This window comes from Cherax quadricarinatus, chromosome 29 (genome assembly GCF_038502225.1).
Source record: "Cherax quadricarinatus isolate ZL_2023a chromosome 29, ASM3850222v1, whole genome shotgun sequence".
Lineage (NCBI taxonomy): Eukaryota > Metazoa > Arthropoda > Malacostraca > Decapoda > Parastacidae > Cherax > Cherax quadricarinatus.
Window position 1 is genome coordinate 1280429 of NC_091320.1, and position 11965 is coordinate 1292393.

The 11965-nt window shown below is 40.6% G+C and overlaps 1 protein-coding gene across 2 annotated transcripts in view; it reads left to right on the plus strand.

Moving 5' to 3' along the window:
• LOC128690653 (uncharacterized) overlaps positions 1-8444 on the plus strand; it is a 71373-nt gene extending 62929 nt beyond the window's left edge. For both annotated transcript variants that reach the window (XM_053779390.2, XM_070089583.1), the window contains exon 7: positions 6444-8444. In XM_053779390.2, coding sequence (XP_053635365.1) covers positions 6444-7350 — 907 coding nt within the window. In that variant the 3' untranslated portion in view covers positions 7351-8444. The remainder of the gene's footprint in view (positions 1-6443) is intronic.
• Positions 8445-11965: the final 3521 nt, after the last annotated feature.

Genomic DNA, 11965 nt, shown 5'->3' on the forward strand with positions numbered 1-11965 from the left:
TCTTTCGGTTTGCCTTTTTTTTCGTCATTACTCCCACGATTCTGTTCTTGGTTTTTTTTAATGCCCACCTTTTTCCCTGGGGTCCCCTGTGATTCCGTGGCATTCAGTTGGGGTTTTTCTTCCCACCCACCCCCTCCATTTTAAATACGGGTATACCCCCCATTTTGACCCTGGACTGCCTCTTTTTTGCACCCGATCTCTCAGTCCTCTTCCCCCGCGCGTTAGACTTCCTTGGTCTTTCCCCCGGACTTACCAGCGTCATTCACAATCATTCTTACCCCCTTCATTTCCCCTTTTCCCCATCCCAGCGGGAATTTAATCGGAAAATTGGAAACCTTTTTCCCCCTAACTGTTTTAGAGGCCCCTTCTTTGTCCTCCATCGATAAACTTTCCTCTTCTCTCCCCCGTTTTAACCACACTTTATTCTAACCCCCAAATTTTGGGCGGCATTCTCAAATCGTGCCAGTACTCCTGCGTTTTTCGTGCATCGTTTGCCCTGCATGGGGCAGGTCCCACAATAAAACCCCAAAAAAATTTCTTGTTTTTTAACAGGCGTCGATCCTGCCGTGTCACCCTGGCGCAAAACCCTTGCGGGGAGTTTCGTCCCCCACCATCACCTCTGCTTCCTCTAAAAATGCAGTCGGGGAAAAAATCAAAAATGGTGGTAAATATTCTCCTGCCGGCCCCTTTCTCCCGGGTTGCGGGGGATAAAACAAACCCACTGATGTTGCCAATGACGCAATCCCCGCCCCATTTCTCGGGGACTCCATCTTCCCCTCATTTCTTTCCTCAAAGTCTGCCAGAAAGTTGCCCCGGGATTTTTCTTCTCTCGAAAAAAGTATAATTCCTTTCACTTCAAAAACTAAAACAACCTCTCGCTTGCGATCATCGGCAGCTGGGGGCGACATTCATATTGTTGCTAAACTTTTAAATCAGTCTTTGTGCAGTCCTTTTCGCTTTACAATCTCATTTGGCCCGGTTTTTCCCCAAACTTAAATCCCCCATTTTCCCCTTTTCCCCAAAACCAGGCCTCGGGACAAAACCCCCCCTAGTCCCTTTTCCCCCGGGTCAGTTTGAAAAGTATGACCCCCTAGTAAATAGCGTTTATTTGGTATTTAGAGAGACCCAGCATCCCCATTAAATATGGTTTTCCCAAAAGGGGCTACCGGCCCTCTACGGAATCTTTATTTTTAAGGGCCCGAATAACCACCCCCAGTTATTGCCATTTTTTTGGGGAAAAAGGCATAGGGCCTTGGAGGTTAATTTTTGAAGCCACCCCTTGGGCCAAACAATCTACCACCCCTTAAGAACTCTTTAACAAGGCATTTCCGTGTTCGGTTAATTTCCCCCGGATTTTATCAACTAATTCCCCCGGGGATGTGTTCTGAGCCCCCCTTTTTCCCTTGTATTAATGTTTGGCCTCTAGTCTTCCATCAAATATTTGGTCATTACTCTATTTGGGGGCTTGCTTCCTGTGCAGGGCGGCTGTCACCTTTTAAGTTTCTCCCGCATGCGTCGGTGTTTCCCAATTGGGCCCCCCACCGTGGGTTTAAATTTTAGACTAAAACCCCCCTCCTCTTGTCGTGGTTTCCGGACCTCCTTCCTTTCTGAAAGGGAACTTGTCCGGGCCCTAAAATTTTTTTTAAAACCCTTCTCATCTTTCATGGGGGCTATCTTAACCCTCCTTGCCCCATTTTCCCCCCTTTTTTTATCGAAACTTGATTATGGTAGATCTATTGGGGGTCTCCCCCTCTCTGCCTTAACCCCTTCATCCCAAGGGTTACGTTTGTCCGGGCTTTTTCTCTTCCCTTGGACCTCTTCGAAAAGCGTTCCATCCTTTTCGTGCCCCTGATGCCCGGCCTTCCTATATGGCTCCATTCTCTCAATCCTTCCATTTTAAGAAAGGTCACTGTATTAATGCTTTTTTTTTTTTGTTCGCCTCCCCCGTTTACTCCGTCCCTTTCTCTTGCCTTCTTCCCCTTGTCTTCTCTTCAGTTCCACCTTTTTTTTCATGTAGCATCTCACTTTTTCCCCCCCCTGGAGTTCACTGTTAGTCTGTTCTTTCTCTCCCTTCTAAACCCCAAATGTCTATATCTTCCGCTCTCTTTTCGCCACTTTTCCCCTTTCCCTTTTCCCTTGCTGTTAAAAGATGGCTCTAATCTTCTGGTGTAGGGTTGCAGCAGTATTTCCGGAAGTTTCGAGGCATTTACTATCTTGGCTAGTATTTTTACTTCTGAATTGTACCATCCCAAAGCCTTTTTTTGCATCTATCCTGTGTCATGATTTGTGGTTTTCTCGACTCCCGTCCCGGGGATACAAAAATTTATACACCTCCCCCTTTGTCCTCCCTTCAACTTTCCCCATTTTACCAAGCAAAAAATATTGTTTTTTTTGGGCCTTCTTTGGGGTCGGGCAATGAACGGCGAACGCTGGCGGCGGTACAGATACCAGTTTCATATGAGGTATTCCTTTACGGACTTTTTGCTGCAATATCTTCCCCCACACCCGTTCCACGTTGGGCACTTCTGCAACAAACTTCAATCTATTAAAAAATTTAAGGGTTTGGCGTCTTCTTATCACCAGTACAGGTTGGGGCTACTCTCTCCGTCTTTTGGCCATACTCGTCTTACTCTTTGGGTATCTCTGGGGGCCCCGCTCCTCTCGGAGTTAAACTCATTTTCAGTACCCATTCTGTTGGACTGCCCCCCTTTATCAAAACCCCCTCTTTTTCCTTCCTTTGTGTGGACCCCCCCTTTCTCGGGGCTCCTCATTGACTTTTTTCAACAACTATGGCCACAAAATTCCCATACCTTCAGCCCTTTCCTTCCCCCTTGCCCCCCCTCTACCCCTTCTTCCCTGCCCCTGTTTTTTTGTAAACCCCATCATCCCTCCTCCTTCTGCCATCAATCCTACTTCCCCCTCCCTGCACCTTTTAGTTAAAAGGCTTCTTTTTTTTAATAATAATAAAAATTTGGGGAAATTCTTTTCCCCTTCCCCCAAATTTAAGGTCTCCTGTTCATCTTTATTTTTATTTAGAGAGAATGAAAAGGCACAATACCATGGGTAGAACAATGTAGAAATAACAAACTTAATTTTTATTTATTTATTAACATCGGCCTATTCCCACCAAGGCAGGGTGGCCCAAAAAAGAAAAACTTTCATCATTCACTCCAGCACTGTCTTGCCAGAGGGGTGCTTTACACTACAGTTATAAAACTGCAACATTAACACCCCTCCTTCAGAGTGTAGACACTGTACTTCCCATCTCCAGGACTCAAGTCTGGCCTGCCAGTTTCCCTGAATCCCTTCATAAATGTTACTTTGCTCACACTCCAACAGCATGTCAAGTATTAAAAAGCACTTGTCTCCATTCTCTCCTATCAAATACTCTCATGCACACTTGCTGGAAGTCCAATGCCCTCGCACACAAAACCTCCTTTACCCCTTCCCTCCATCCCTTCCTAGGCCAACCCCTACCCCGCCTTCCTTCCACTACAGATTTATACACACTCGAAGTCATTCTGTTTTGTTCCATAACAAACTTGTGATAGACAAATTTGTGATGATGTTTCAGTTTGACTTGACTATTAACAAGACACACATGAATGCTTCTGTCTTACTAGTTAATGGTCCAAGTACAACCAAAATGTTGTCATAATTTTGTCTTCTATGTGAAGGTTATTTGTTTATTATCTTTATCTCTCTATATCCATTCTGTTTACTTGTCAGTTTTTCATGTGTCCTTCATGGAACTTGGAGGAATAAATTTGTGTATTTACCTTGTTCCCATCCTTTAAATAAAAGAAAGGCACAATACCATGACTGGAACAATACACAAATAACTCGCACATAAAAGAGAAGAGCTTAAGACAACGTTTCAGTCCAACTTGGACGATTTACAAAGTCACACTAATGAAAAGAAGAGAGGGAGGGGTATATATAGGCAGGAGGTAGCAGTAGTGGAGGTAGAAGGTAGTAGTAGTAGTGGGGGGTAGAAAGGAGGAGGAGCCAGTCATATACTTAGAAAGAGGAGCACTGCAAGGGAGCTAGGTGCCCACTGAGGGTAAGAGCAAGAACACCCATGACTTAACCTGATTCCTCCTTTTTCTTCTTCTCCCTCTTCCCCTTTCCTCTTTCCTTTTTCTCCTTTGAGTTGTCTTTCTTCTGCCTTGTGTATTTCTTCCTCCTCCATTTATTTATTTTTCCCTCCCTCTGTGGGTACCTAGCTCCCTTGCAATGCTCCTCTTAGTACATATTTGACTGGCTCTTCCTCCTCCTCCTCTCTACCTCCCCCTCCTCTCTACCTCCCCCACTACTACTACTACCTTCTACCTCCACTACTACTAATACCACCTCCCTATATATACTCCTCCCTCTCTCCTTTTCATTAGTGTGACTTTGTAAATGGTCCAAGCTGTACCGAAACATCATCGTAAGCTCCTCTCTTCGTTTACCTGGAGAGAGTTCCGGGGGTCAACGCCCCCGCGGCCCAGTCTGTGACCAGGCCTCCTTAGGTCAGTGTCCCAGGATGCGACCCACACCAGTCGACTAACACCCAGGTACCCATTTTACTGATGGGGAACATAGACAACAGGTGGAAAGAAACACGTCCAATGTTTCTACTCTGGCTGGGAATCGAACCCAGGCCCTCGCCGTGTGAAGCGAGAGCGTTAACCACCAGGCCACCAGAGCCCCTTCTATGTGCGGGTTATTTGTATTTCCCATCCTTTACCCAGTCAATGTAGTTATTAAACTCTTCATTACTATAAGACAGCTTATGATGTTGATACACTGCTCTATTACAGTTTTTTATATTAATTGACCCCCCTCCCTTCCCTCAAGAGAGGCTCCTTGAAGCAGGTGAGGGGCTCTTGATCCATGGAATTGAGCCTGTCTTTTCCTTTGAACCTAAAGGTCTACCAGTTCCCCAGGTACTGTGACCCCTATGGGTTTAGTGCCAAAGTTTCCAGGTTTCATAATATAAGAATCTTTACATACTATTATTTTCACACTGCTAGTCTTGTATGCCCTGTGTTCTTAACCCTTGGAGGGTTGGTCACATACAGTTGCCTCATTGCAGCCAGGGTCGGTCACGTACTTGTACGCCTAAATTCTAGCGCCTTCAAATCTGGTGGAAGAAAGCTGGCAGGCCTACATATGAAAGAATGGGTCTGTGTGGTCAGTGTGCACTGTATAAAAAAAATTCTGAAGCACACTGTGCATAATGAGAAAAAACTCCGACCATGTTTTTGGTTTAAAACGGCGAATTTCTAGTGTATTTTCGTATGGTATTTTTTGTTTTATTTTCGTTTCCATGGTCTCGTTTGATAGAATGGAAGATATATTACAGAAATAGAGATGATTTTGATTGGTTTCACGATGACAAGTACCTTAAAATTGAGCTCAAAGTAGCAAAAATGATCGATTTTTGCCGACTTTCCAGAGTAAACCAATCAAGCCATGTGTCCAATACACGTCAACTGGTGAGTCTAATATTCTTTCACAAGTGCGTTGACACCATTTATACCATTTTTTTTCAATGATTCAGTAGTATACATAACAGACAACCTATTTTCTCTGAGAATAAAAATTCAAAATGGAAAGCAAGAGTAATGTAAGAGGGGCCTAGAGACGTGACTGATGAACAGGTAAAATGTTATTTTAGTGCCATGAATGTCTGTCTTGTTTATTCTGGACCCTATTTCGAAACTGGCATCTTCTGAAATGTGTGAAATTGCCCAGATTGCCAATTTCTGACCACTTTATTGGGTAGTTGAAATCAGTAAATGGGTGGATTCTTGTACTCAATCAATAGAACAAATGGAGTTCCAGGGAAATAGCTATGATTTTAGTCAACTGCCACATTGGAATTGGTCGAAAATAGGGCTCAAAGTGGGCAAAATCACCGATGCGTAAATATCTTCGAGACTGCTAACTTTGTGAGAGCATAATTCCATAAGTTTTCCATCAAATTTCATACTTTTGGTGTCATTACGATCAGAAAAAGATTCTCTATCATTTCATAAGATTTTTTTTTTTTTACCCTGAGAACGAGTTTGGAAGAGGGCCTCTCAACCCCCAAAGGGTTAAAAGGTAAAATCATCACATGTGGCCCAGCATGTTGAAGATGTTGGACTATTCTGCCTTAAAACACTGTCAGTCCACATAAAACTAATTTAAAAATATATATCAAATGTTTTAAATTTTTTATTTAATTTGTATTAATTTCTGCATGCATAAATACTACAGGCTTTTTATTTACTTATTCCATAGTTTGTTGTGTTGGTCCTTACTATCCACAGTGCATCTTATACTCTTAAGATTTGTATGTTTTAATGGTTTAACATATTTGATTATTAATAAGCAAAAATTGTAATATGCATACATGTACTTTGTTGCATCTGTTGAATTTTTTCCAAAATTTAAAGATTTTCTTTTGTCAGGTTTGTAATTGTGAAGCATGTTCGTCGTGATCTGATAAGTGAGCTCCCACTACCTCAGCGACTGAAAGATTACCTTTGCTCTCCACATTACTATTCAGAAAGAGTTGAGCAATGTATGGCAGCAGCAGCTGCTGCTGCTTCTGATAATGAGGACAGTGCTTCCTCTGGAGCAGCAGGTGAAGGGAATGATGTTCCTAGTCAGGTGCTTCATCCTTCGCTAGGAGAGTTAGAGAATAACCTTCCCAGTGCACCAGTCCTCCTGCCAGGCTTTCCCGGTGTACCTCAGCCTGTGATGGATCGTGCCTCCCAGACCTCCCAGGCCACTTCTCCCAACCCACCATTGTCCAGCCAGGATCTCCCACACCTCCAACTTCTCAACAATATTCATAACTCCAGTCTTCAAGAAACTACTTCAGACCATGTGACAAACAGTGTATTACAGACCTTACAAGATCCAGATCACCACATCAGCAGTGTAGCACAGCCTTTCCCAGAGCCCAACCACCACACAATGATCCCCTTAGCCTGTGTTGATAACGACTCCATAACAGCTACTAATCACTTCCCTACTTGTTGCTCACCTGCACATGTGGAGCGTGATACTTACCCTGCATGCTCACAGGTGACCCAAACTAGCCAGGCTCATACTGCCAGTGCCTCACCTGCCTTACAGGGTAACCTTGCCTTTGCTCACCAACATAGTGGGCCACTCTCACTCAATTCCTCAACGAGTGATGTGCAGGACGATAAGAGTTTCCCCATTGATAGATCACTAACGTTCAATGACAGTGGTCACAGTGATGCAGGTAGAATAATTGCAAATGCAACAGTCTCTAGAGAATTTTTACTGATAAACCCTTGCAGGGGTCTTGATGATCATGTGTTTGAAGATTTAGGAGGTGTATGAAATCATTCTGTCCTGCTGAATAGCTTCTAATTTTGGAGTGCTGTGAATCTAGTTTAAGGGTAGCTCTTTTAGCTGCCATGTTCCTCTCACTTTTGTGTTTTGTATATTTGCTGAATGTGAAAAGTTGTAGAACTGAATTTATTTACTAATATATATATTTATTATTGGTCGTTAGAATTTATTTTGATTTATATTGTTTACGTAACCAAAGACATATAAGAATTTTGTCTAAAGTTAGTAAAATTCAGGTAACTGATGCAGAAATGCACATGCTGTGAAATCTCTTGCATATTATTTATGAGAACATGGTTGTTGACCAAGCAAAAAATATGAGGCCTCATTGAAAAGTCCTGAGAGACTAAACATGTAATATATGAACACATGGTTGCAAAAGTACAAGGCATAATGTGAAAAATTGGTGATATCCTGGGACTCGGTGCCTTCACTGGCTATCATCATATTCTTTCTAGTGCTGCTTGTTATGTTACAGTACTGAAGGAAAGTGCAGATCCTGTCATGTGTTGTACATTTCAAAGTGAAAACCTGGCTTACAAGGAATTTCCTTCATAAAGGTAAGTCAGTCAACCAAGGCATCATCTCTACTGCTGCTTTCAGGCATCACCAAGCAGTCATATATAAATAAATATTAACCAACTTGCAAAACGAAGAAAATGTACCCTCACTATAGGCTTGACTGCACTCTCCTGCCTAGAACACAGAGGAGAGAGATGCTGCAGTACTCTCTGATGGGTCGAGTCCCAAGACATGATGCTGCACTTGTGCAACTTACAGTATTCATACAACAAAATCAGTCTCAAAGCTTATTCATCACACCTCATATTTCAGGGTTTCTTTCTAAGCTTAGGTATTTGTCCCTTTCCATTTTTATTTCAAATTTAGTTGTCACTGCCCTCTCCCACTATCTGCAAGATGTCCAACCAACAGCACTGTTGCATTTGGACAGAATACTATTCAGTTTTATTTGGAAAAAATATTAATTTTTAATTATCTCTGAAATAATGGTAAATGTCATTTTCTATATTTTTTCCATTTACTGTGTCACTGATGGAAAAATAATTAAATAATTTGTCTCATGCTTTTTTTATATACCAGTATTGTTCAGAAGTATTTGTTTATATCTGGAGAATTTGAGCTTATATTGACCAGTTAACTCTTACTATACATTACCTTCTAAACATGATAAATAATACACCATGGTTCCTCCTACTTACATCTTTCTATCCTTGTATAATCAGGCCATTTTTGATCAGTTGAATTGCCTTTCACAGTGAACCATATTGTTAGATATGAATTAACAAATATATATGAATATTTTAGGACAAACATTTTTTATAAACTAATGCAGTGGCATCGGTGTAAGTTGAAGAATCAAGTTTGTCAGGCCGCCAAGGGTGGAACTTGCCAGCTTAAGTATTTGAATTTTATACTCTTCACTGACATTTCAATTACAGTATTTGTTTAAAGCTCAACTGTAATTTAGCAAAATTTGAGTCGCTCATCTTTGCATCATTGCTGAATGTAAAAAATATGCTTTATAAATTATTGCTCAAAATTTCAGATTTTCTTAATCACTTTGGCAAAGTAACTTTGAAGTTAAATTTACTCATTAGTTTTAGTAATTGCTCTTATAGTTAATGAAAGTCCTATGAAATAATTTAAAATCTCGGATTGGAGGAAGGTCATTCAAGCAACAAGGTCTTAAAAACTGATATCAAATCTGCACCTTATGTAAGACTTAATGTTAACCTTTTAGTAATCAGCTGTGTACCAGATTACTTTAACAGTGCACAGTTATACTTTCATATCTTTTTTTCAAATTATTTATAAACATTCTTTCAAAAGCACTTTGATAATTACGTCAACATTACAACTGGTATTTTAGAGCATTAAGTTATGTGGGTGCTGGGTTATATAATTTGGCAACTCATGAACCTTTATTAGACAATGAATGTATGATGCTCAGATATGTAAGCCTCACTTTGGAGGTTCTGAAGCATTTTTGGCCTGGCATTCATAGGGAAAAGCAATTTGCTCAGGTTCCCCAATGATTCATCCTTCCTTAATAGCAACTTGGAGAACAATTCTGTAACATTATTTTTGGATATGTATTCTAATATCAATGTATTGAGTATCAGCAATACTTGTATATGAAGGAAGTGTTTGGTTTTTGTGATTCAAGAAATTGTTGATGCACAAACAATTCAGCTTTGTAATTCGTACTCTAGTCTGAAATTATTTAGTGATTTCCATGAAGTCATTTTGTTGGATATAGAATTTTGCTGTTTGAGATTGTAACATTCCACCAGACTGTGTTTCAGATTTGTGATCCAAGACATCTAGACATCCAGACCATACATCTGCCTCTTCCACTCCATAATAAAAGTACAGTAGGTCTATATCCCTCGTTGTTACGGTATATTTTACCATATGCCTAAATGTCTAGGGGAACAGTTTGGAAGGCACTTCTTGACAAACAGCACTGTGATAGTTAAATGTCAGCTCAGAGAGTAATGAGGAATTATACTGGTAGCTTAATACAAGTGTTGTGCTGTTCTTCAAGAAGAGACTTGAAAATTCAACCCTCAACAACGTGTAAACATTGTGATACTGGATTTCTCAACACTTCTCAGCACCAGATATTGCCTAAGCGACATAATGGTGAAACAAAGGGGTCGGGTCGGGGCTTGGAAGTACACATTGGGGGTCACTATTTATAGACCACCTTGCAAGATTATATGTATTGATACATGACAAGACTTTTTGTAATCTGAGTTTAAAAAAAATAGCAACAAATTAAAATGATTTGGCACTGGTTTACAGCAAATTACAATCATTGTATACGAGGCAACTTCACGGTCTTTTAAAAAGACCTTTCTTAAAATAGCACCACAAGTGCTTTAAACCTATATATGATCAGTGTTTCATATTTGAAACACATAATTTAGATTTTGATGCTACATCAGTAGTGTGAACTACTGTGTATGTGTGTTTGTGTGTATGTATGTATGTATGTATGTATATTTTTTTTTTTTAGCTTGACAACCATCTCTTGCCAAGGCAGGGTGACCCAAAGCAGAAAATACAGTCAACATCATTCATATAATCACCATTTTTCCAGGCATGTTCTGCTATCACAGTCAGATTACCCTCAGACTGCAATGTTCCCACCTACACTTTGGAGTGTAGGCACTGCCATTCCCAACTCCATGACTCATGTCTGGCTAACCGGTTTACCTGAATCCTTTAATCCCTTCATAAAAGTTACCCTGCTCACACTCCAACACCACATCCATTAAGAGCCACTTGCGTGGCTCTTAATGGATGCTGATGCTGGATGCTCAAGCCTCTAAACCTCCAAGACTCTTGTACCCCCTCCCTCTCTCCAAGCATTCCTGGGATGATGCCTACCACTCTTAACTTCCACCACAGATTTATTCACCCTCTTCATCAGCCTATCCCTCTCCATCTTCTCTTCATGCCCAAACCACCTCATCAACCCCTCTTCAGGCCTCTGAATTATATACTCTTGGTCACCCAATATCAACTTTTAATTTTCTGTCCTCCAAATTCGCTGCATGATAACACCACCCCATATTGCTCTAACATGACATCTCCATTACCTCTAGCTGCCACCTCGCTGCAGCGTTCAAAACCCATGCCTCACACCCATTTAAGTGTTGGTACCTCTCTACTCTGGTCCATTACTTTTTTTTTTTCTCCATAAACTACTTTCCATAGATACTTCAACACACCACCCACCTTTTTTTACCTCTACTTTTCTGTTGTTCACCTCATCTTTCATAGACCCATCTGTGACACAAATGGGTGTAGTCAACAGTTTCAGCAAAGTTTTCCAGAAGTGTCTCAACAACGGTGATCATATCAGGATGCAGAGTGGTAACGAATCTTGTGTGAGAGCTCAGTGACATTGGTAATAAAGCCTTTAACCCTTTCAGGGTCCAGAGGCCAAATTTCAAAGTGTGCACCAGGGTCCAAGAATTTAAAAAAAAAAATTATTTTTTCTTTTGAAATAGTAGAGAATCTTTTTCTGAAGGTAATAAAACAAAAAGTACGAAATTTGATTGAAAATTGACAAAATTATGCTCTCGCGAATTTTGATGCGTCAGTGATATTTACGAATCGGCGATTTTGCCAACTTTGACTCCCATTTTAAGCCAATTACATTCCAGTCGACCAAATTCTTAGGTATTTTACTAGTATTACTTCTATCGATTGAGCACAAGAAATCGCCCAGTCAACTGTTTCAACTACAAAATAAAGCGATCGGAAATTGGTAATTTGGCCAATTTAACACAAAGTTCAAAATATTCCAGTTTCAAAATGGGGTCTAGAATAAACAATTCAGGCATTCCTGGTACTAGACTAACATTTTCTCTGTTCATTAGTTACATTTTCAGTCTTTACAAATGAATTCCATTTTGATTTTTTATTCACATAATGAATTTTTATTCAAACCAAAAAATAGAAGATTTACTGTTATGCAATATTGTAATAATTGTATAAATATCATCAACACATTTGTGAATGTATATTAGACCCACCAGCTGGCGTGTATTAGACGCGTGAGGTCGTT